The sequence below is a fragment of the Tenrec ecaudatus genome, chromosome 14 (genome assembly GCF_050624435.1).
Source record: "Tenrec ecaudatus isolate mTenEca1 chromosome 14, mTenEca1.hap1, whole genome shotgun sequence".
NCBI lineage: Eukaryota > Metazoa > Chordata > Mammalia > Afrosoricida > Tenrecidae > Tenrec > Tenrec ecaudatus.
The window spans coordinates 74,961,411-74,988,040 of NC_134543.1; the positions used below are offsets into that span (position 1 = coordinate 74,961,411).

At 36.6% G+C, this 26,630-nt stretch overlaps 1 protein-coding gene across 3 annotated transcripts in view; it reads right to left on the bottom strand.

Moving 5' to 3' along the window:
* Positions 1–401: 401 nt before the first annotated feature.
* SCFD1 (sec1 family domain containing 1) overlaps positions 402–26,630 on the bottom strand; it is a 103,878-nt gene continuing 77,649 nt past the window's right edge. For all 3 annotated transcript variants that reach the window (XM_075530485.1, XM_075530484.1, XM_075530486.1), the window contains 9 exons: positions 24,648–24,727; positions 18,607–18,669; positions 17,497–17,572; positions 10,912–10,965; positions 8,793–8,845; positions 5,019–5,052; positions 3,992–4,057; positions 2,172–2,240; positions 402–624 (listed from right to left, as the gene is read on the bottom strand). In XM_075530485.1, coding sequence (XP_075386600.1) covers positions 601–624; positions 2,172–2,240; positions 3,992–4,057; positions 5,019–5,052; positions 8,793–8,845; positions 10,912–10,965; positions 17,497–17,572; positions 18,607–18,669; positions 24,648–24,727 — 519 coding nt within the window. In that variant the 3' untranslated portion in view covers positions 402–600. The remainder of the gene's footprint in view (positions 625–2,171; positions 2,241–3,991; positions 4,058–5,018; positions 5,053–8,792; positions 8,846–10,911; positions 10,966–17,496; positions 17,573–18,606; positions 18,670–24,647; positions 24,728–26,630) is intronic.

The window sequence follows — 26,630 nt, forward strand, 5'->3', positions numbered from 1 at the left end:
ACTAAGATGAGCAGTACTTACTCCCTAATGGGCTTTCTTGACCTCGGATGTGGTAGGATAGCAATGGCCCAGGAGGGTCGTGCACCTTGACAGCGTGCTGTAAGGTTACAGATTCCTTTTGATAAGGCCTATCAGAGGAAAAAAGAATGATGAGGTCAACATTTTCTTCTTGCTGTTGGGTACTGATTAAGAACTTTCTGTTCAACCAGATCGTGCTCCATGTTTGACTATCACCACTGTATAGAGGAATTTTATGTTATATTTAGGTGTGGCAGAAGAGACATTAAAAGGGCACCTTAAAGTTTTGAGATCTGGGAGATTAGGAAACAATGGAGAGAGGTAGGTTCTTAATTAAATGCAAGAGAATTACTTGTGAGCGAAATATAACAGGAGAGAAAATGTACCTTAAAAAATTTATTTCGGAAATGCTTTATTCTTTTAATCAGTATACATTATATTAAGTATAGAATTACTAAAAATTATGAAATAACGGTTCACTGTTAGAACATTGTTACAGAGAAGGAAAGAAAGATCTGGCTCTTCTTTTTAAAACTTTAATCCAAGTTCCAAGGAGTTGACCCTCCATAAAGTTCTTCCAGGTTATTTCTGTCCAAGTTGGGACAACTGAAACAAAACAAAATCCTTGTAAGTTATTCATACAATTTAAAAAAATCAGCTTTTATCATGGTAGAAAAAAAATTTTGTGATCACCACTAATTCCAATATTTAATAGATACTGTCAATTAGCAAAGAATTTAGGAAAGATATTAAAACCTTCACTTACAGATGACAAAATTGAAATTGTGACTTTTAGCAAGATACTAGATTTCTCTAAGTAAAAATGTAACATAATGGTTTATTTACTGTAGTTGTACAAAAACCCCTGGACAAAGGGTTTTATTGTACACAGCAATAGAACCAGTTCAACGAGCCCCAATTCTTGCTTATGGAATGGGATGAATTACAGGCTAAGAATCCTGAGTATAGAGAACTCAATTTTTTTAATAATAGGTGGTAAGCCTGCCTGATTTGCCTTTTGTTTGCTCCTGTGGCCTCTGTTTGCAAAATAGGCTGTATTATATGTTGATTATGTGAATTGTCTCCCAACAAATGCAGATAACACTGTTGAAAAAAAAAACTTAATAAATTTAGATATACAAGGGACTTCAAGAAGTTCATGGAAACATGGCATTAAAAGGTAATGGAAGTTTTCCATGTCCTTTCATGCTTAGCTTTCATGAAATCTGAACAACCCCCCTGGTGAGATAATGCTAAATTTCTATGCAAGTATGAAGGACTTAGTTTCAAATGCCCACAATCCCTACGTGGTTAGAGGCTATTGTTCTTCATGTACAGTAGTACACTGACCACACAAAGTTGTATAAGCAGTGTTCACCTGGAATAGCCAAAAGTTGAAGACCTTACACTTTCCTGATTGGTACAGTGGCACTAACAAATCATTGGAACTTGATTGTCTCTGTCACCAAAGCCATCCAATGGGGAGGAAGTCTTTGTAATGAAGGGCTCTAGGATATATGGTCTTCAATATGGGCATTCATATAAGTAAATCGATCTTTGGCTTCCATTTCAAATCTTACTCAAGCTAAAAGTACATAGTTAAGTTTTATTGCTGACTGTACAGTTTTTCAACTTTCGTGTATGTTTAAATAAATGTTGGGGGAAAATTTTTTAATAAGAACAGTATTAGGAAAGTATTTAGCATTCTTTTTACTACAAGGTCAGAAATACAAAAACCTTGGGGGGAGACCAATTCCACAAACAGGTGGCTAAAAAGGAGTATAGACTGCAGTTAAGATTTTTATGGCAGCAAAGGAGAGTAGACATTACCGGTCATCCCGTTATTGGGAACGTTAGCAATAACCAACTCAAAGTGTCAACAGGCCAATTACTATCGTAAGAGAGTTACTTAATTTCTCAGCCTCAACTTGTGATGTATTTGCAAAGGTCTATAAGTAAATGCTGAATTGAATATTGCCAAATGTAGTAAAGTTATTTTGATTTTGTTTTTTATGTTTGCCTTTTCCTAAAGATGTAGCATAATGGGGAAAAGATATTACTTTTAAGAGTTTACTTTAGTTATAAGTTAAAAATATCAAGCAAACTGATTCAACAAGCACGTTAACAGAAACAAACTAAAATGTATACCTTACCTGTTTTATGAACTGTGTAGCATTAAAAAGCTCGCTGCAGCCATATAAAATGTGTTTGCCTGGCTTTCCCTGTAAAAATCAGACAGGACTCAGATGTAATTAGGTGGCATTTTCCATGTTCCCAAAGGAGAACTACACACATAGGCAGCTTTTTTTTTTTTAATCTCAGTGGTGCTTTTTCCTTGGTAGTGGACTACTGATTAGATTTGTGTACACGTTTACCCGAAAATTGTATGCAATAAAGTCATGTGGTGACATAGGCATTAGTTTTATTCCCCCATCAAAATACAAATGGACTTTTAAAAGATCATGGAAAAATGGAAGACTGTTAATAGACTTTTCCCACAAGCCTGTTAGGCCCAGTGAAAATATAATGAATCGATTGATCACCACATTTACAATGTGAAACACTTTGTAGAATTTAGTTTTGCTGAACGTGTGGTATAGTGCAAGTAGCACACATTGTCATGTGGTCTCACTTGTTCAACCCAGTGTTAACAAAATAGCACAGCCCATTCCATCTTGTCACTCTTGTTCCTGACTTTCACAGAATATTGGCAAGTCCTTATGGACTATTTGTAAGATTTTTTTTATAATATAAAAATATTCTATAATAACGTTAATAATTTGATAATTCATCTTGAACAAAAGGATGATGGCTTTTAATATGAGAATAGTTTTTTGCGTCTATATGTGTGTGTGTGTGTGGGGGGGGCGTTGAATCTATTTCTAGCTGCCCTTCTCTGACAACAAATGAAACCATAGCCACTACACCTCACTCACATTCCAAAAAATTAGATGTAGCAATTACACAAGGTCTGATCATTATTGATGCCTTCACATAAAGTATCATACAGGGAAAAAAAGCATAGAGAACACCACAGGAATCTAAGATTTTCAGGCACGGCTCTATGTTTCGCTTTCTGATCCCAAACTCAATGTAAGGTACGGTCGTCTCAGGAGAGTCTAGTTATTCTGGGAGCGGTCCTTTTTTTTTTTTACAGGGGAGGGGGCTGTATGCTAAGTTTTTGCCTTTTATTTTTCCTCCAGGAGCGGTCACAACTGGGTCCATGATTAGTGCAAATTGCTTCTGGGTACCAAGGCCTCTCTACCTGTATTAACACTTTATGTGAGTATACTACCTTCTTCCATATCATTTACTATTTCAAAGTATCTCTTTGTGCTTGCTGCAGTTCATCTACCTTGAGTACTTTAAGCATAACTCAGTGATATTTATACAAGCAGTTATGTAATAGGAGACGTTTACTATTTCAAATCTTGAACGACACATGGACTGTTCATCAATGCAAAAGACAAAACCTATTAAAGGGTCATTCTCTTTCTTTAATGGCATTTTTCCTTTTCAAGCTAAGACTCTTCCTTCACTGTCAGCTGACTCCATATTTACTTTGCTATCTCAAATGTTCCCATTTTAGGGGGGCGGGTGGTGGTGGTGGAGCTGGGAAAAGCTATTTCAAGTTTGCTAGAGCTACATTGTTGGTTCTCATCAGTACGATGGGAGTAAAGCACATGTTATTCAGGTAAATGAGCTCTAGAAATCATTTCCCCAGAGACTTTGTTGGAACAGAAGCTTATTTTACATTTCTAAATATTTCAAGTAAAATCTAGATAGCGGTAGTACATTCCAATTATAACATACATTTTCCAGTGCAATACAAATGTGATCAGAACAGGAAAAACAACATATGGGCATTTCAGCCTCTTAAAAAAGAGCTGGTTACGTATACAGATCAAGAGGGCCTCAGCGACAACACTGTGACACTATCCTACGATAGAAGAGTAAAAAACCCAGAATATACCTTTATGTAGTCTACAAGATTTTGATATTCAATGTAGTTGCCTCCTCCCACCACAAAAACGATTGCCTAGAAATGCAAACAGGGAGGAAAACATAAGTTGAATCAAATAAACTAAAACAGTAATTTAACTTTCCAGCACCAAGACTTTTAGTCTTGAAGTCTGTTCCACATTTGAAGTAATGAAATACTAGATGGTAAGAGGTCCCTGGTGCAATTTCAATTAAGAAATTGTTTTCTAAAAGAAGTATATAAATTTTTAATGCCTACCCAGTGGTAAAGAGAAATTAAGTAACATCAAATAAATACAAAGGACTTTCTCCAGAGGGTAGTTCTGTATTAGAGGGATTTTGGGGGTAGGAAAAATTGAAAAGCTAGCACTTACAAAATTTCAATGTTAACCTTGATTTGTTATTAATTTTTACTAAGAATTTTTCTTTGCATTTAAATAAAATATTTGGAATCCAGTTTTACAAAGAAGCTTCATACATATAAAATGTATTATATGGATACCACATTTGTTTATGTTGGATGATGGACACTTGCTCCGGACCTTTTGGCTGTTATGACCAACACTGCTATAAAAATTCACAATCAAGAGTTTGTGTGGACATACACAGAATTGGTGGGTCATACGGTAACACTGTTTACTGCCAGACTATTTTCCAAATCAGCTGCGCCCTTTTATATTTCCCCCAGCACTGGACTAGGGCGATTTCAACACTTGTTAGCTTGTGTATCACTGTTTGAGCGGCCCTTCAAAGAGTTTGTGGGAACATTCCATTACCTTTCATTTCCAGTTTTTCTACCAACTTTTAGAAACCCCCTTATATATGGTATAGGATGGAGTTTAAATTTATCCTTGTGTTGTTAAACAATTGTTTTAAAAAAATATTTCTTAGCAACTCTATTTTCCTGATTTATAAAGAATTTTAGATTATGTAGTATTGGACTTAAAGCCATTCCTCAACATTTTATAGTCACCTTTTTTCTCTCCTTTGCAGGGACAGAGTTTTCTAAAGGCACTTACCTCTTGGAATGGATTTTTGTTCCTTGGCACTGAGCTGTAACAAAGAAAAAGTACCCTGAAAACATCGTAAGTGGTTTTTCTTATTGGATAAATAGGCATTGAGAATACATTTACAATTCTGCCTCCCTCTCTTAGGAAGGTGGGTCCTTGTTTTTCTGAGCAAAGAAGTGACTGGATGCAGACGGATAAGCTGCAAGCATCAGATATCCTAGTATCTTAAAGGGAGGGAGGGAGTGCTAACCCATTGACTGTAAAAGAAAACTAGGAGAGAAGACAGACGGAGAGACTGAATAGAAGTGCCCATTAAAAGTAGAATACTTGATATAGGTGAGTGAGCAATTTTAGAAGGAAGGGAAGAGAGAACTTGCTCTAGTTTCCTACGTAGTTAGTCTTGGAAACAAACAGGACAGTTCTGTGTGTTGCAACTGTCCTGTGGGGTTGCTAGGAGCTAGAATCGATTCCATGACCGTGTTTTTTTCTAAACGTTTTATTAGGGGCTTATACAATTGTGTAAAGCACATCTGTACATTCTTTGCCCTCATCATTTTCAAAGCATTTGCTTTCCACTTAAGCCCTTGGCATCAGGTCTTTTTTTCCCCTCCCTCATGAGCCCTTGATAATAAAGTATTCGTTTGTCATATCTTGCCCTGTCCGTCTCACTTCACCCCCTTTTTTGTTGTCCACACCCCAGGGAGGTGATCACATGTAGATCCTTGTAATTGGTTCCCTCTTTCCAACCCTACCTTCCCTCTACCCTCCCAGTATTGCCCCTCACACCCCAGGTCCTGAAGTTATCATCCGCCCTGGATTCCCTGTGCCTCCAGCTCCTATCTGCACCAGTGTACATCCTCTGGTCTATCCAGACTTGCAAGGTAGAATTTGGATCATGATAGTGTGGGAGGGGGAGCATTTAGGAACTAGAGGAAAGCTGTATTCTTCATCAGTGCTACATCACACACTGACTGACTCATCTCCTCCCCTAGACCCCTCTGCAAGGGGGATCTCCAGTGGCCGGCAAATAGGCTTTGGTTTTCCACTCTGCACTCCCCTCCTCATTCACTATTGTAAGATTTTTTTGTTCTGATGATGCCTGATACCTGATCCCTTCTACACCTTGTGATCGCTCAGGTGGGTGTGTTTCTTCCATGTGGGCTGTGTTGCTTCTGAGCTAGATGGCCGGTTGTTTACCTTCAAACCTTTAAGACCCCAGACGCAATTGTATCAGCCCCAATAAATTGTTAAAAAAAAAAAAAAAAAAAAAAGACCCCAGACGCAATTCGCCATATTTGCTTATGTACCCGTTTGTCCTCAGCGATCGTATCATGGGTGTGCACCTGGGTTTATTTTTTCATAGATATCATTATATATAAAAAGTATGTTAATTGCTATATTATAAAAGGTATCTATAACATTTTTCAAAATTTGCAAATCAGGCATTTATTTTGAGTGCTAAAACAGGCTATAGAATGACTTATAAAGAAGAGAGAGCTATTAGAACTATGTAAATACCCTGTGAATAATTGAGTAGGTTATTTCATTTCCCCCTCTTTTCTATGGGAATATTTCATAGCAAGGGCTTTAGCAGGCCCAGATGACAGTAACACCTTACCAGTTTATGACATTCTAGAGTGCTTCAAGTTCCTTTAACAGAGTTTTTAAATTTTTTTAAAAATCATTGTACTGGGGGCTTTCACAGCTCTTATAACAATCTATACACTCATTGTGGCAAGCACATTTATACATATGTTGCCATCAACCTTTTCAAAACATTTTGTTTCTATTTGAGCCCTTGGTATCAGCTCTTTATTTCCTTCCTCTCCCACCCACAGCAAGTGATCTAAAATTTATGGCGAGGAGGGCACAGAATGCCTGGTGGGGTTTGGATCAAGTGCAATGTAGCCGAGGAATTACTGAAAGCTGAATAAAGGTTGAACATGATAGTGGGACAAGAGGAAAGTGGAAGGAAATAGAGGAAAGAACCAGGAGGCAAAGGACATTTATAGAGGTCTAAATATATTTATATATAACGTTATGGAAATAGACCCATACACATTTTTTATATGTTAAGTATTAAGATAGCAGACCAACATTGGGCCTCTCTTTATTCAAGTACTCCCTCAACACAGAAACACTTTGTTCTAATAACCTGGTGTTCTGTTATGCTTACCTTCCCTACACGATTGCTGAAAACAAAATAGGTGCATAAGCAAATGTGGTGAATAAAGTTGGTGGTGTCTAGTTATAAAAGAAAGCATCGGGGTCTTAAAGGTTTGAAGATAAACAAGCAGTCATCTAGGTGGGAAGCAGCAAAGCCTACATGAGGAAGCACACTAGCCTGTGTGATCACTAGGTGTTGAAGGGATCAGGTATCAGAAGACTCAAAACAAATAATCATTATCGATGTGAACAAGGGGTTGGGTGGCATGGAGACTAAAGCCCATCTGTATAGACAATTGGACATCCTCTTACAGAAAGGTCACAGGGAAGAGATGAGCCAGTCAGGGTGCAGTATAGCACCGAAGAAACATACAGCATTTTTCTAGTTCTTGAATGCTTCCTCCCTTCCACTCTTATGGCCCCAGTTCTACCTTACAGAGCTGGCTAGACCAGAGTATGTACACTGGTACAGATAAGAGCACTCAGCACACGGGATCCAGGACACGTAAACCCCTCAGGACTAATAATGGGAGTAGATGAGGGTAGAGGGAAGGTGGGGGGAGAAAGGTGGAACTAATTGCAATGATCAATGTATAATACAAACACCCCGGGTGATGAACAACCGAAACATGGGTTAAGGGAGACAGCAGAAATGAAAATAATTTATAAGAGATTTTTTTAAGTCAGTTACTAAGAACAAAATGTATTTACATGTTAGTGGTATGTCACATGGAAGGAAAAAAATTAAGCTGGCACATATATTTTCCCCTCTTAAAAGCTGTCCTGCTCCATAAAAGGAGCAAAGGGAAGCAAGGAAGGGGAAACATTCCCTGACTGAAGGCTTTGTGGACATCTCTAACTTAATGCTGAAATAAGGCTATTGAAAGAGTAACACATACCATCCCTATTGTCTACAAGAAATTCTGTACTTAATAGCAGTTACTCCCTTCGGTAATTTATTCTCTGCCAATTTCCTGCCAACTGTATCAATTTTGGCTAATATTTTTGCTATGTTTAGAAAAAAGATTGTTACCAGAACCACCTAATAATGAACTATCTAGTGAATAGAAGTTTTCACATCTTTGTGTATAGTCATGACAGATTAAGGGAAGACTAAGTTCGAATGACTCCAAATGAAATGAATAAGCAGGAAATCAACTACATCCAATCCTGCCTGTTCTCTCTGTAGTTTCTAGGCTATTTTTCATGTCACCATTAATTAAATCTTAATACAGAATACGTTACCACATCATGCTTCTCATTGCAGACAGAAGTTATGTACGGACTATAAAAACGAAACACCTGGTCTGACCGACAGCCCTCTTTGGTCACAGACCCTCACCGTTCTCATTGTGATCAAGGCGACCCCAGCTCATAGCTAGCGTGTGCATTTTCGAGACTAACTCTTTCTCTGGTAACCTCACTGCCCTTTCAGGTAGCAGCCGACCCACTAGGCCCCGAAACATTTCACCCACCTTGGAAGGACAAACATCAAAATGTTAAGCATGATTTGGGATTTTAACGAAGATATCATTGGTAATCAGGAAAAGACAATCATTTCCATTCTTGGGGTGGCAAAAAACCCACAGCAAATTACTCAAGACAAAACCTGCTTACCTGTCATTGCCTCGTAACATTTTGGGGTCAAAATATCTGTAGTCATCTGTTTCCTATTTAAAAAAAAAGGGTACTTGACTACAGCTATGAAATTTCTTCTTTAGGAATTCACAACTTAGCAGGGTGCATAAGCCACCACCATTTGCTGAGTACTTACTATGTGCTAAGCAGTATTCTAAGTAATTTATATGAATTAAGTCATTTAATCCCAATAACAGTCCTATGATGCATTTTCATTGTTTTTTACTTTGGGGGTAAATGGGAGGTTATAAAACTTACCTGAGGTCAAATAATTAGTTGGGGAACTTGAAATCAAGCACTTAACCCTTAGGGCACAATCTTTCAAAAAAAGATTAACTGTTCATTGACCTAACTGTAGGTCTAAAATAAGACAAAGTATATGAAAAGAGCCTAACTTGAACAAGGCTTTGCCATCAAGGTCTAAAAGTCTTTCAGAAATGGTTGGTAATACAGTACACGTGTGATCCTGCTAACCAATCACAGCACTGGTGAACTCCGATTAGTGTCAGGCTCCTTCAACAGGTAGCTCCAGAAAAGTGCTACCAGCCAGTTTCAAGATGAGACTCACCTACCTTATACCTTCATTCCTTTCTTTTGCTTTATTCAGAAATCAGAGCAACTAACTATCAAAGATGGTAAGAATGCACCTAGAATTAGGTGACACCATTCTGAAGGTTCTGATACAGGAAAATGGAAGACTACAAACTGCTCAGAGTGCGCCCAAATCAGCTTTCTCATCTGGACGAAGAAATGCTGTCAAAGCAGAAATGCGCCCCAGGTCAGAATACAGGAATAATGGGTTCTAATTTCCTATTCTACCAAAGCAGCGTGACTTGGAAAAGGCACTTTAACATACATCTCTTGGCTTCATCTGCTCTAATGTGAAAATGCTTTCTTTAAATTTCCCTACCTCCTTCTGTGATTCCATGAAAGGTGTGAATTTTGGCCTAATTATTATTGCAGCATAGTGGTTACACATGGTCTGTGTGTCCTTGGGCAAGATAATTGACCTCACTGTGCAAGTTTCTGTAACTGTAATGTGAGAATATATTTTCAGATGACTCTAATGAGGATTAAAGAAATGCTGAAAATGTTTTCATTAGCACCTTGCGCACACTGAGTAATAAACATTAGCTTTATTATTAGTCTACCTCGACTTCAAAGGTTAAGGGCAGAAATAAAGTTTTTAAAACCATTATTATTACTGGGATACTATCTTTCAGAAGTTTACTACTTATTATGAAACAATCTCTAAGACAATTAGCTATAAATACACACCTCAGGGTTTTGAAGGAAAGTCCTTCAAATATTCTAAGAAGTCGTGACAAAATATATACTACATACCACTTTACAACTGTAATTACCCTTTTGGGGGTGTTTTATTAGACTATATGTAAAGATGTCACATTAGACTGAAGCTCCTTGACCTCAGCCTGGACTCTGAAGATGCTCTGTCAAGTCCACAGAGATCTAGATCAGCCCAAACTGGGGTCCTGGTATGCTTAAGAGCATGCTGCCTTTGGTGATTCCAGACTCTAAGCCATATGCTATGTAATTTTTACATTTTCCTCTTTTAGGAAATGTGAACACTATTTACCCATTCTAACAATTTGACTCAATTTTAGTACAATAAAATTCAGTGCCTTCTGATCATAGCCACGTAAAATTATATAAAATTATGCTGGCCTTCTGTTTTTTCTAATATACCAACTGTTAAGCAGCTCACCATTTCCCTTTCATTTACAGAAACTTGCTCGTGTTGTATATTGAATTACTCACACAATATATTCTACATTTAATTTAGGTGAGAGCCAGTCAGAGTGGTCATAGCAACTGCAAAAACTAGTATCAGTGATACCAGTATCAGTGATATTGGCTTAAAAAAAACTCTTCCCTTCTTTTTGCCTATTATGCCAGTGTTATATGTTTAAGTATGAATATATATATATATATATATAAAATCATTTTATTGGGGGCTCTTACAACTCTTGTTACAATCCATACATAATTGTATCAGACATATCAGTATATATATTGCCATCGTTATTTTCTTGGTAAGAATTTATATTTTACAAGTACAATGTTATTAGTTACTTACTGGGTTTGATTTCATCTCCATGAGGTTGTCTAAAATTCGAGTAACAGGCAGATTCTATAGAAGAGATTAGGAAGTATTTGTTAAATATTAGAATAACAAATCAGAGTTTTCTATTAAAAACCTAATCATGCTAATTAGATGTACTTATGGCTAAAATTTTAAATAAAAATATGCACAAAGCCATTTTACAGTTAAGCATACTTATTCATTAATTGACACTACATGATTACATATTCTCTCTAATGTGCCAGGTACAGTCAGTTTTAGAAGAAATTTTTTACTTCGTTTGCAAGCTTTTGTTGTGATAAACACCCTACTTTTTCCATTGACTATAAACATTTTCTTTATAAATGCAGTAAACTGTTAAAGTTTGTGAAGATGGACATAAACACAACTTCACTGATCAATTTGCCTGTAATAGAGGAAATTCCGCTTTGAACATGATATGTACAACCCATTGGTGTTGGTAGAGAATGGCCTCATTCATGCCTTGGAACATGAAGTATGATTCTTATATTCAATCTGACAGCGTTATCCGCATTTGAACATAACAACCTAACGAGCACAGACAATTTACTAAGTGGCTATTCTGCCATTTAAAGGACAATCTTACTGAGATGGTACTCTGCATATTTTGAACAGATATTTCCTGTGAACTATACAGGATGTTCTGGAAAGGGCAGTTCTGTGTCTTAGAGACTTCTAACATCAAAGACAACATTAAATCCGATTGTTTAAAAAACTGTCACATCATCATTTCACAAAAAGATTTAAAGGAATTCTAGTTTTCTTAGGGTCATAATACATTTTATTGTTACAAAGGACTATCATTAAGGGAAATGCATTTCTTTTCTTTCTCTAGACCAGTTAAGTAGAAACCTTTTGATTTTATCAGGCAAATAAAATTAAATCTATCTTTCTCGGGTGTTTGTGTTGGCCAGGAATTTTTAAATATAAACATGAGCACTAAAGGTTCAAGCTGACTGAATGTTCTTCCTGTATTCTACTACTTAGAATTAAAAAACAAACCACAAAAAGGCCATTTTAAATTTTTACTTTTTGGGTTTTTGTTTTTTGAATATAGTTTCTTCATTTAATAATATGTCTAAATAATAAATTTCTCCAAGAGTTACTGAGTATAAATCTAAACCTGTACCATACTTTTTTCTAAATGCAAAACGTATGCATTTATTTGTTCCAGGCAACACCAACTAAAGATGAAAGAAAAATTAAGAGTTTACCAACTTATTTCTCTACAGTGAATTCTGCTTAGTTCTTTGAAATGTGAACACTTACATCTACACAATGGATAGATATTCAGAAATTGTTTTATATACTAAAACCAACAGGAATGGTATATTAATTTTCATAATTGGAAATAGTGGAAAATTGAGTATTTATGATTCAAATAAATGTCATGCTAGAAGGTTCAATGAAATTTTCTTTGCACTTTTATAGATCTGTTATCTATTTCTGATAGCCACTAAAAATCCTGTGGCATGCAGTTCTACTTTGAAACATAGTGTTGCCAGGTGAGTAGCAATCAGCTAGACAGAAACTACGTTGGTTTTAAGTTTATATCTGAGGACAAAAATCTCTTACATTTTGTCTGTTCTTGTCAACCACATAACAAACTCCTAATCTACCACTGCTGCACCAATATGCACACAGTGACACATGCTATCGTTCTTTACACATGAAGTTTTCTTTAAATTTTAAAGGCATAAGAAATAGAATACTTTACAAGGTTCATCAAGTGTTCTCAACTATTGGAAAAAAAATGATACAATTTTCTTTGCTCAACCATCTGTTATATCTTACTCATCTTTACAAATTTTTGTATGCTTCACTAGGAGATACAAATAAAGTTTAATTAAATACAATTTCTTTTAATATTTAAATATTATAGCAACTTTGTTTTTGTAATATGATGGGAAAAATATAAATTTGATGGACAAGAGTTCTACACACATGCGTATCCTAAATTAAGGAATACTAGCTCTAAAATCTGAAATCTTACACAAATAAAAAAAATTGGGACTATTTCCAGAAACCTCAACTGGTTTTATGATTATAGTCATGGGAAATTTAAAAAATATTTTTCAGTTTCTGTTCATATTGTATTTCAGTCTAAGAAAAATTATGTGACAGGGTTTCTAAAAGTTCATGGAAAAATTCCATTATCTCAATTCCAAACCATTCTCATATGGCCCTATAATCAAAATAGTGAATTCCCCCCCTCTAGAATGAGCCACCTGTCAACAGATACTATGTCCCTTGCAGCTGTGGACTTGTACTCTGATGCCAAAGTCAGCAGTGGGGTTGGAACAATAGTTGCTACTATCTGGACTCTCAGAGCCCTGGAGAATAAATAATAGAAGAACCTCCCCTTGCAGGAGATGCCTAATTTGAAGGCTGTGGTTAAGGTGGAATGTGTAGACACTAGAAACACAATGGGGATGAGGAATATAGCAATGAGTAGAAAGTTGTCAATCTGTTTTTAACATTTTTAAATTATAAAAGGGATTTACAAATGTTATCTGCTGCCAGTAACTCACAGATGAAAAAACCATAAAAACATGCTCATGGCAAGCCAATGAAACACATGCTTATCTATGATGAGTGGAAGTGGCTACCAAATTTTAACAATTTAAAACAAATATAACTATAGTAATATAATTATTTTTGCTGCTATAGGAAAAATGTATAAACAACAAAACAATGCTTGGGTTAAGGTCCTCATACCAAAATACTGATCTTGTCAGCTTATAGGCAGATCATAAATTTTAATGTTACTTTAAAACTTTTTTTAAACCATAAGACAAAATTAAAACACATTCGAAAGCAGAGACTAATTAAAGAATCTTCCAGGCACTATCACCCAAATGAAAATCCATTGCATTAGCCCCTAATAAAATGTTTAAAACAAACAAACAAAAACAAAAAAAAAGAATTGTGATTAAGAGTTGTATAAGCCCCCAACAAAATGATTAAAAAAAAAAAAAGAAAATAACAAGGTACAATCTATCCATGGAGAGCAAATGTTATGAGAATGATGAAGGCAATGAATGTACAAAGGTGCTTTATACAATTGATGTATGCATTGTAATAAGAGTTGTATGAGCCCCTAATAAAATGAAAAAAACAAAACAAAAAAAAAAGAAAATCCATTGCATTGAGCCAATTCTGACTCATAGCAACCCTGCTTCAACAATGAACAACTCAGGACAATTCTTACTTCTTACTCCCCCCAGCTCTCACTATCAAATTATTTTATCTATATTGATTATGTATCTCTAAAATAATTGTATTACAGCTCAATATCCAACTGGTGCTTTAAGTTTTCTCGAGCAATTATCCTCATGTAACCATATTCCATATCTATGAACATTCAAAAGGTTTTATGCTGCCCAGAAAATGAAAGCCATCCTCTTATTTGTAGCTAATTTATTTACAGATTTAAAAGTTGATTCCAATGAAAGAGAAACAGTATTGATCTCTGGCTGTCTCGGTGCTTTAACTTTTCCCTTCCCAGACCGCCCCAGATCTCACTGCAGTGCTTGAATTTAGAGTACAGGGCAGGGAACAGGAGTGGCACAGTGGTTACCTGCTGGGCTGCAATCTGGAAGGTCAGTGATTAGAACCATCGAAAGAGGAGGCTTTTTACTCCCACAATTAATCCCAGACGGGAACTCCCTTCTACCCTGTCCTACAGGGTCACCACGAGTCAGCATTGACGCAATGGCTGAATTTGGTTTGAAGGCAAGCTAACTTTAAAGCATTTCTAGTACAAGACACTCTTATGTGTGAATTCACAAAGCTCGTACATAAAAACACAGATAATGTCCAGGGATAAAGAGAACACAGGGAAACAGACATTTCAAACACTGCTGGTAGTACTCTAAATCAATCCAGGGATAGAAAATTATTTAAGGTAGCTCTTCTAGTCAAAATCTCTAACTCCCACCAAACTCTCTCTCCCTGCATGTGTCAGGTATGAAGGTGGGAGAAGATTACTGTCATGATTCACCTGTGAATTACTACCAACAAAGTTCCCTGGAGTGTCATCCTCCTGTGTACGAGTGCTCTGAGAACAGAAGGAGGAAATCTCATATCAAGAGCCAGTAGTGGAGTGAGTCCTCTGGACCCAAGATCCCTGCATAGTGAACCTCCTAGATCCAGAGGACAGTTATGCCATCAGAGGAGCAGCAGCAGAACTAGAAGCCGGCGCATGCAACAGTGATGGACTTCCCAACTCTCAAGCAAGTAAAGCTGAGTGCTTATGTGCCTTTGGGCTGGCCGACCCACTGAGCTCCAGCTGCCTGCCTACCTGCAGCAGAGTGGTATGCCCTGTGGGTATTTGTTAGCCGACCTGAAACTCTGCAGCTTGTCTTGGTAAACAACGACCAAAGCCTTTCTCCCTGCATTACAATTGGTTAACTTCCTTAATAAACCCTTTAATCACGAATTTTGTCTGTGAGTCTGCATAGCCACTGCAATAGACATAAGAACTCAAAGAACTGAAGAAGAGAATACCAAGTCTGTACAATCAATATATGATCCAGAACAATGAAAAATGGTTTCATAACCAAATTCTAGGAATTTACTTAATATGATAATCAGAGATGAATACCAACCTACAAATAGCATTTTAAAAATTATGAAATGAAGCACCCTCCCAAGTAAATATTTCTTCTAAACTAATTAATGCCCAATTTTAAGGGACTGTTCGTGTGTTCACAAAATATATACAGAGAAGTAACTGTTGATCATCTCAAATTCTAATTTTATAAAGTAAGAAACTACATCAAAGCTGTTATTTCTAATACTGTGAAAAACAGGAATTTGAGAGCACAAGAGATACATTTCTTTTTATATTTTATGATCATTTAGGGTAACAATAAATTTTAGAGGTGGTCAGTTTAAATACTGTAATAACTCTGATGTAATAAAGCTCAATAAGTAAATGTGATCATTACAAAGGATAGACACTAGTTTTTCAGCGTATGAGGTACATGAGGAATATGATACAAAGATTACTTTCTGTTAAAGGAATCATACTACTGATATTTCTAACAAGAACATATTAAGACAAATAGGTAATTCTTTTGTAATATAGTATATCTGTCTATCCAAAGCCAATGTCATTTACCTTAGGAAATGGTAGTTCCCTTTTGTCTCATTAAGCAAAATCATTTTAGAATTGAAAGTAGACTAGTATTAGCTAAACTGTATAGTATTCGTCTTTAAAATGCACATCTTATTTTTGTGCCTTTTCACTTTTTGCCATCAAAGGGGTGAAGATATGCTGACTCAGGCAGTACAGCAAACCAGTTTAAAGAAAACAAAACAAAAAAACAAAAAGATAAGTAGAATGGGAGGGGTTAAAATAATTCTAGAGGATAATGAGGTTTAAAAATCTTCTGAAGTTTGGGGGAAATTGTACAGGGGTTTGAAAAATTATGGAAAAATGTTATTAAAAGATAGTGAAACTTTTACATGAGCTTTCTGTAACCCTTTTATAAGGCAATCTAATTAAATAAGGCAAATTAAGATTCTCACTATCTCTTAACATTGCATTTGAAATAATACAATGCTATTCATTTATCAAAGAGAATCGAATGTCTACTTTACTCAAGGTGCTATGAAAAAAACACAAAGATGAAAAAGACACATGGAACACATACCCTAAAAGAACCAAGCCAAATTTACTGCCGTCAAGCCAGTTTCAACTCATAGGAGAAGAGAAGTCTATGCATGCAGAGTAAGACTGTTCTAAGGTCTTCAGCCTGAGACCATTAGGAAGATTCCAAGGTACCTTGTGGGGGGGAAGAGGGGGCCCTGAACTGTTCCACCAACCTTTTGATTAGTAGTTGAGTACTTAATCATTTATACCACCTAGGGATGCCTTATAAATAATGCCAATTCAAAGAGCCACTGGATAAATATTATTACAAAGAGAAAAAGTATGGAGGAAGTGCAGAATTGAACAACTGATTTTTAATTCTTATTTTGGCCTTTAAAATCCTTCCCAGTACAAACTTAAGCATGAAATATATTTGTATCAGATTTGTCTTAAAAACCACAGAAACACAAAATCATTAAGAAGTTCTACTTATTAAAGACTACCATTCCAAAATGGAAGAGTAAAACCATGTATAGCTTCATTACTCCAAAACATTATTTCCTACTTTAAGTGATATTTTATTCATTCAGATTAAGACACTCTCCTAAGTTCAATGTCTTACTAATATTCTCATAATAATGGTTAAAAATTAAGTGATATTCATTATGTATTAAACAGTTCATGACTAATACGTTAAGTTCATTATTTAATGTACTTTCACAAACAATAATTATGGGAAAATCAAAACAATAAAGGAAAATTAGCAATTTTTTAAAAATAGCATTAAGAGTTGTGAACGACCCCATGTAAATATTATAAAAGATAATGATAAAGGAACCTGGATTTTATTCCTAACATTTATAACTTGAATAAAATGGGCAGTTACTCAAACTTAAGCAATTAACTCGTCAAATTTTATGTTCAAATTTTACTAGTATGTTCATAACAATTGTACTCACTTGCTGTTTCAATACGAGGTTCTTCACTCCTTCCATCACAAACTGGGATCCTGTATTCATGACTCTTGATAAGAGACTAGACGCAGACAAGTGAAAGAAGATCACACTAGGTAAAAAGTCTCTAATCTGCTACATAAAAACCATTTGCATCTCAATGAGATGCACTAACACAGTAGCTACAATATCGGCCTCCAACACAGCAATGATTGTGAGGACGGGACAGGCCTGGGCGGTGCATCACTGTGTTGGGCAGAGTTGGCATGAGGTGGAACTCACTCGATGGCAACACATATTTTTTGTTTGCCTATCTGAAGACATGCACAGAAAGAACATCTTATTAACAAAAACAGGACCAAATATTATTTGCTGAGGTAAATTCCTGGGAATGGGCAACTCTATGGAGGCATGCTCAACGATGCAACACTGTCTGAAGACGAGACTAGCTTGGATTCACACTGTCAAGCACTTTCAGGTCCTGCCCTAGTTTGGGACATTGTTTCTTTAAAATTAATGGCTCGCAGTGAGGCTTGAAAAAACAAGATTTGCTGTGGGCCTCATGTCTTTGTACTAGCACTGAGAGATAAGTGAGAAATTTGGAACTAGTAAGATTTAAGAAAGCTGTATTAAAATAACCATGTTCAGCTTCTTTGAAAAGTACACATTTTATAGAATTTACTACAGTCAGTCAGACCCAGCCTTCCTTGGGGATTTCCTACCTGTTTAACAGGATGCCTATATTGCTCTTGAAGAAGCTATATGAAATTCAAGCTTTTTTAATGCCCGTAACTAATACAGACTTGAAGCTAGACATTCATGTTAGCCTAGCTTCAAGTCTATAGTAGTTACCAATATTAATAAAAAAAGCTTCAAATTTTCAGATACTTCCTGAAAATGGAAAATATGTCTCACAACAATGAAGTACACAAAGTTAATAACTCATACTACATAAAATAACTGACATTTTAAAATGAGAACTTATACCATCTATGGAAGCCAAGGGCATGTTGACATTTATTCTACATTCCAAATGTCAGAGATTGTGTTTTAAAAGCACGAAGGCCTAATTATAATTTGGAATAAAAAATTTAATCATAATTATTAAACACTTACCCCATTGATTTAGCAGTAGTGTTGCCATAGCTGGCAGGAGCTGAGGCCATTTTGGCAAAAGCCCTATAAAATAAGGAGGTTATCTTTAAAAGTGGCTCTTTATCAGTTAATATTCAGAAAAATAATATTAATGTATCTGCTGATTCTATGCAAACCATTCCTGAAATGAAAAAATCTTTCAATTAATGTAACTAGACCACAATCAGTACTAATTCTTTTAAAAACACAAGTGCATTAGTTTCCCAAACTTAAAAAAAAATCGATTGTTAAATAACTAAAGCAGGGATTTGCTGACTACATAGTTATTGCTCCACAACCTGCACCCACTACCACGAAAGAGCCCGACTTAATGACTTCATATAGGGTTTCTAAGGCAGTAAATCTGAACAACAGCACTCTCTTGGGAGTGTCTAGGGGGTTTGATCTACTAACCTTGTGGTTAGAAGTGCAAAGCTTGCCCACGGCACCACTAGGCTTCCCCACAATATATAATTCCTAAGTCTCAGAGGAAATCAGACATTTTCTTTAATTATCATCTAAAATCACTTTCTTCATGAAAGCATTCTAATTCTACTACCCAATTGATATCTCTTAATCCTTTCAATAAATAAAATTTTTAAAGAAGTATGTGTGTAAAAATATACACAGCAAAGGATATACTATTTACTTTCATATCTTTTTAAATGACCAGAATATCTGGGTTTTTGAACCCTACGAACCATAATATTAGGGAAAAAGATGGCACTTAAAAAAAAACTTTTTCCTCTGGGAATTTATTTTTACTATAAAGAATCCAAAAAATATAGAATGCTCCCAGGAAAATCCTACAACTGTGTGATAACCACTCTTAGGTTTAGTAAAAATACATTTTTATTAGCATATCACATTTTTATGTCATCCAGCTTTTATAATTAATGTTTTTGTGTACTAAAGGCACTTACGTACAAAAAGGTTTTGAAGAGTAAAATTAGAATGGGAATTACTAAGATGTGGATCCTGTGATGGTAAAAATATTCTACCTCAATATTGACAACATTTGCAAACATTATCACTGTCATATGTACATGTAAGAATTTGTCTTGCTCAGAAAGCAGGCTGTGATTCACTTTCATGCCGTAGATGGCAACATCCGCTCGTAACAAAAGGGTATCGCCCCCAAGAGATAATCACACCTAAATAAAACAGAATTAAAGACGGCCACAATACAAATTTATGGAAAAACAATTAAAAATTCTATCTGTAATAGTTAAATCCCAGGTTTAGAAATATAGTATGTTATGTGCACACAAAATGGAAGGGTATACCAATGTTTATCAGTAGTCTCTTGATGGTGAAATTACAAATAAATTTTTATTTTCTTCATAGCTTTCTAATTTTTTCCCAATAAAGTAGTATAATTCTTATCAATAGTAAGAAAACTAGATGCTACTAAGTAGAAATTTGTAATCATGGGAACTGAAGCCTACGAATGGCTTCCTCTAAACCAGTGGTTCTCAACCTGTGGGTCACAACCCCTTTTGGGGTTGAACGACCCTTTCACAGGGGTCACCCAATTCATAACAGTAGCAAAATTACAGTGATGAAGTAGCAAGGATAATAATTTTATGGTTGTGGGTCACCACACATGAGGAACTGTATTAAAGGGTCGCGGCATTAGGAAAGTTAGGAACCATTGCTCTAAATCAAAGAATACTGAATTGATTCTGACTCATGGTAACCACCAGGTGTGTCAGAGAACTTAGGGTTTTCAAAAGCTGATTTTTCAGAAGTACGCCACTAGGTCTTTCTTTTTAGGCGCCTCAAGTGAGCTCAAATCACCAATCTTTTGGTCAGCAGCTTTGTGCAATACCCATCCAGGGACTCCTTTACCTTCCTACATAAGTCATAACCTAGAAAACACTGACATATACCACATTTCCAAATGTGTAAGTGTATACTTTACAAATATTGGAAAAGAGAGTTTTCAATACTCTTTTAAAACAAATATTTGCTGACTTTTTAATTTAACTATTACAACAAAAAAGTCAAAAAAGGAAATGTGGAGATAAAAGCATAGAAAATTAAAGGTACTCAGGTATCAGGCATCTAAGACCCAGAACAAAACCATACCCAATGTGAATGGGGAGGGCGTGGCGGCATGAAGTGGACATCCCCTCACAGAGGGGTGACTGGGAAGAGATGAGCCTATCAGGGTGCAGTATAGCACCGATGTAACACAACTTTCTTCTAGCTCTTTGGTGCTTTTTTTACCCCACTCTCATGACTTCAATTCTACCTTACAAATCGGATTAGACCTAGATAAGAACCCAGAACACAGGGAATCCAGGATAGGTAAACCCCTCAGGACCAACAAGGACAGTAAAGATACCAGGAAGATTAGGGGAGGTGGGGGAAGAGAGGGAGAATCGATCACAAAATCTAGAACCCCTCCCAGGGGGACTAATGGAAAAGTGGTTGAGGGGTGATGGAGGACAATGTAAGATATGGAAAAAATAATCTATACTTATCAAGGGTTCATGAGGGAGGGTGGGCGGGGGAAGAAATAGGGAACTGATATCAGGGGCTGAAGTGGGAAGAAAATGCTTTGAAAATGATGATAGCAGTATATGTATACATGTGCTTGACACATTGGAGGAATGTATGTATGAGACATAAAATCCCCCAATAAAAGTATTTTTTTAAAAAAGTACTCATATTCATAACCTAGAACAGGGGTCCTCAAACTACAGCCCATGGGCCACATGTGGCCCATCGAGGACATTCATCTGGCCTGCCGGGCAATTTTTCTCCGTTTTGGTTTTTATGTCAGGAATTTGTTCAGCTTAAAAAAAATCGTTTTCTTAGGGGCTCATACAACTCTTATCACAATCCATACATGCATCAATTGTGGAATGCACATTTATTGCTCTCCACCTAAGTCCCTGGCATCAGCTCCTCCACAGTTTCTTTTTAAACTATAGTCTGGCCCTTCAATGGGTCTGAGGGACAGTGAACTGGCCCCCTGTTTAAAAAGTTTGAGGACCCCTGACCTAGAGATTTCCACTGTTAACTTGATATGTGTATTTTGACACACTTGAGGTCAGAAGCATATTTAATATTCTAAAATTTTTCATTGTTTTTCTCAGGTCAGGTATTTTGTTCATTGAAGAAAATGTGCAAAATAAAGCACCCAAAAGGAAACTATTACATCACTTGAGTTATTTACCCACCATTCATATTTAGGCACATGTCATTTCCATTAAGGAATTATGCGGATATATATGTGTGTATTTTAGTAGATAACACATAGATAGATAAATGGATGCAGGATACGGATCATGCTGTATAAAATATCACCTATCCAAAAGTTTTATTATCACAACAAATTTTAGCATCACCTCCCAAGAAATTGATATTACTCAAGTTTTGTTTTCTTTATAACACTTAGCATGATTTAACATTATTCTGTTGATGTATTTGCTTAATTGTTGATCTTTTTGTACTTCCAACACAAATCTAACTTCAGTGAGTATAGGGACATTGCTTATCATGTTCACAACTGTAGTCCCAATGTCAAAAGAGTCCTTGGGATAAAGGACAAATGTACTTAACATGTAAATAAAAATGTGTCATAACCTTATGTTTCCCCACTTAAAAAAATAACACAGACATTTTCAAACATTAATTTTCAACACATGATTTCCCCCCCACTGGCCCCTAATTTTTAATGCTTCAATTGTATTCTGTCTCTAAAATGCATTAATTCTTAAATCCTGATGCTAATCATTCAGGTCAGGTTAATTTTCAAAATTTCATTATTAAATTGCTTCTAATATTATACGATCCAGTGATATCTGTGGGATGAATCCTTAAAAAGTAGAAGTGCTAGGTCAGAGTTTCTTTTCCAAGCATTTTTTTAGCAACCAGGGGGAAAAAAAAGGTTAATTTATAACTATAGTAGCAGAGTCTGAAGATATAACTGATTTCCACAATATTTCTAAACCCCTACATTAGGTTAATTTGCATTCCTGGTGAAAATTATCATTAATGAAATTGACATTTTCTTCCAATGCTTTAAGACACTGATTTTTACTCTCTTACTTTATCACTGGAGAAAATATAAAGCTTATCTGGAAAAGGTGACATGACTTTTATGTAATTTAAAATTGTGAATAAGGTAAGGTAGGTCAGACAAGAAAATTTTTATGTCACTGTGTAAGAACTACCAAAGCAAAGATTATGTTTGATCAGCCAATCCACAGAGAAGACCACCTGGCCAGCCCACTATGAGATACAATATCCCTCAATGACCCATAGACCTACAGGGGACAACACTGGAGACAGTGTGGAAATTCTGTCTGATCTGATCTCACCCCACCGAGGCAAAACACTAAGGGTGTGAAACAGAATAGAAGGGGAGCAGAACAACAAAGTTCCCAGGGAATACCAAAAATAGACTTTGGGGGTCCGGGCTTGGTGCCCCAACAGACTGAAAAACACTCCTTGAACTAACTATACGCTTTTCTTTCTTCTTGTTGAGTTTTTGTCATTGGCTTGTTGTTGTTTTATTTTGTTGTTTGGTTTTGCTCTGTCTTGTTTTTGTGCATGTTATTATCTCCGAGCTCTGTCTAAATAAAATAGGTTGGATGAACAATCTGGAGGAGAAAACAACGGGACTGACAGTTCCAGGGGGATATGGGAAAGGGGGAGGTGGGGGGAAAGGTAATGGTGTTAACAATCCCAGGGACAAGGGAACCACAAGTGATCCAAATCGGTGGTGAGGAGGGTGCAGGAGGCCTGGTAGGTCATGATGAAGGGTAATGTAACCAAGAGGAATTACTGAAACCCAAATGAAGCTGAGCATGATAGTGGGACAAGAGGAAAGTCAAAGGAAATAGAGGAAAGAGCTAGGATGAAAAGGGCATTTATAGAGGTCTAAATAAAGGCATGTACCTATGTAAATATATTTATATATGATGCTGGGGAAAAAGATCTATGTGCATATATTTATAGGTTTAGTATTAAGGTAGCAGATGGATACTGGGCCTCCACTCAAGTACTCCCTCAATGCAAGAATACTTTGTGCTATTAAATTTGCATTCTATGATGCTCACCTTCCCGACACAACCGCTGAAGACAAAGTGGGTGAATAATCAAATGTGGTGAAGAAAGCTGATGGTGCCCGGCTATCAAAAGATATAGCATCTGGGGTCTTAAAGGTTTGAAGGTATGCAAGCAGCCATCTAGCTCAGAAGCAACAAAGCCCACAAGGAAGAAACACACCAGCCTGTGCGACCACGAGGTATCGAAGGGATCGGGTATCAGGCATCAGCAGAACAAAAAAATCCTATCATTGTGAATGAGGTGGAGTGTGGAGTGGAGTCCCAAAGCCCATTTGTAGGCAATTGGACATCTCCTTACAGAAGGGTTGCGGGAAGGAGACGAGCCAGTCAGGGTGCAATGTGGCAACGATAAAACATACAACTTTCCTCTGGTTCTTAAATGCTCTCCCCCGCCCCCACTACCATGATCCCAATTTTACCTTACAAATCTGGCTACATCAGAGGATGTACACTAGTACATATAGGAACTGGAAACACAGGGAACCCAGGGCGGATCCTTTTAGGACCAGTGGTGAGTGACGATACCAGGAGGGTGGAGTGGAAAGGGGGAGCCGAATACAAGGATCTACATATAACCTGTTCCCTGGGGGATGGACAACAGAAAAAATGGGTGAAGAGAGATGTCTGACAGTGCAAGATACGGCAAAATAATAATTTATAAATTATCTAGGGTTCATGAGGGAAGGGAGAGCGGGGAGGGAGGGGAACATGAGGAGCTCATACCAGGGGTTTAAGTGGAGAGCAAATGTTTTGAGAATGATGAGGGCAATGAATGAACAAATGTGCTGTACACAATTGATGTGTGTGTTGATTGTGATAAGAGTTATATGACCCCCGAATAAAATGATTAAAAAAAACCATCAAAGCATTCCACTTAGGAACTCAATCTCAACTGTGCTCTCTAAAAGAATAAGGGTCATAGAAGAAAATAAAACTTACTTCCATTGTTTGATATATTGTAAAGGATTCAGGTTACATCCCGCATCAGTCAAAGCCTTTTTGTATTGCTCCAAGTCAGCCTGAAATAAGAAAGCGAACATATCATAAAAGTCTTCACTTTCTAGAGAACTTTATTATTTGATTAATCAAAGAGTTAGACCTGGAGTCATCTTAAAGGAGCCCTAGGAAACAAATCAATTGTAATAAAAAGTACCTTTAACAGTCTCCATAAATCCATTTTTATCATCCCATAGAAGACTAACAGAGTCAGTTTTCCTGCACTGTTGAAACAGTTATCCTTGGATGACACATGAAAGATTCACAACAACATGCGCATTACAAATGTGAGTTGGTCACACTTTTAGGAGACACAACAAGAAAAGATAAGAACTGTGGATTCAGGTTTCTTGTCTCACACACACTTTAAGGGTTCATACTCATCCACTGTAAGCAACTATCCATACTTTCATTCTTGTCCGCCTGTTGTCTTTCCTAAGGAGCAAGTCTAGTTGAATTCAGGTACCGTATATACTCGAATTTAGGCTGACCCGATTATCAGCCGAGGCACCTAATTTTACCACAAAAACTGCATTAAAATGTGCTGAAAAACCCAGCTTACACACGAGTATATATGGTAATAGCTAAGACAAAGAAAAAGGGGTGTGAGAGCTGTATGAGACCCTGATGCTTATTGCTCCTGCAGTAAAACTCCACACAGCTAACATTAGAAAAGGCAATAGGGTTCTGACTCTGTAAGAAGTTTGACACCACAACCACTACTGTCCTTTACTCTGTGTCCATTACATTTTAAAACTCATTTTTATTCTAAAGCAATTCATGGTTCATTACAGGAAAAGGCAAATAATTATCCATAATCCATTCACTCAGTTTTCTACAAGCCTGCTTATAGAAAGGAAAATTCATCATTTTCTAATTGCTCTAAGAAATTTATTCTTGTACTAAAAGTGTCTAAATTATTACATAATAAAACAGCTCCACATCCCCTCACAAAAGGGTCACATGGAAGAGATCAGCCAACCAAGTTGCATGATAGCACCAAGGAAACACACAACATTCCTCTGGTTCTTTAATGCTTCCTCCTTCCTACAATCATGACCCCAGTTCTACCTGACAAAGGCGGCTAGACCATAGAATGTATATAGAAAAAGATCTCTCAACACATGGAATCCAGGACAGATAAACTCCTCAGGTACAATATTTAGAGTAGCAATACCACGAGGGTAGTGGGGGCAGAAAGGGGAAACCGATTGCAATAATCGACATATAATACCCCACCCCCACTCATGCAGGGTGACGAACATCAGAGACATAGGTGAAGGGAGATAGTGGATGGTGTAAGATATAAAAATAATAATAATGTATAATTTATTAAGGGTTCATGAGGGTGGGAGATTGGAGGGAGGGAGGGAGGAAAGGAGGGAAAAAATGAATTCATACCAAGGACTCAAGTAGAAAGAAAATGTTTTGTAAAGGATGATGGCAGCATATGTACAAATGTGCTTGACACAATGGATGTCTGGCTTGTTAATAAGAGCTGTAAAATACCCCAATAAAATGATTTTAAAAAATGAAACAGCTCCACTCTTATATGAATATGCATATAACAGATATTAATGCAAAGTTTAATCTTACATAACTTTTTATATTGTCAAATGTGGACTTTAAAGAAATTCACTAAATATCAGTGGCTACAGGTTAACAAAATGAAGCTTTTAGGACCTCATGAATGAGAATGGTCTTTAAAAAGTATAGCAATCTTTGTTAATATAACTTAAAAAATAGCTGTTTTCCAGGGACACGGATTTTGGACACTTGAATTTAATTCATATCCCAACAAATTTAAAGCAGTCAGACACTTCCTGAATGCACAGTTTCCTGACTGGTCGCACAGGGTGCTTGGAAACAGAGCAGTACATAGATGTGGCACCAACAAGTGGTTTTTCTTTTAAAGAAGGGCAGTTG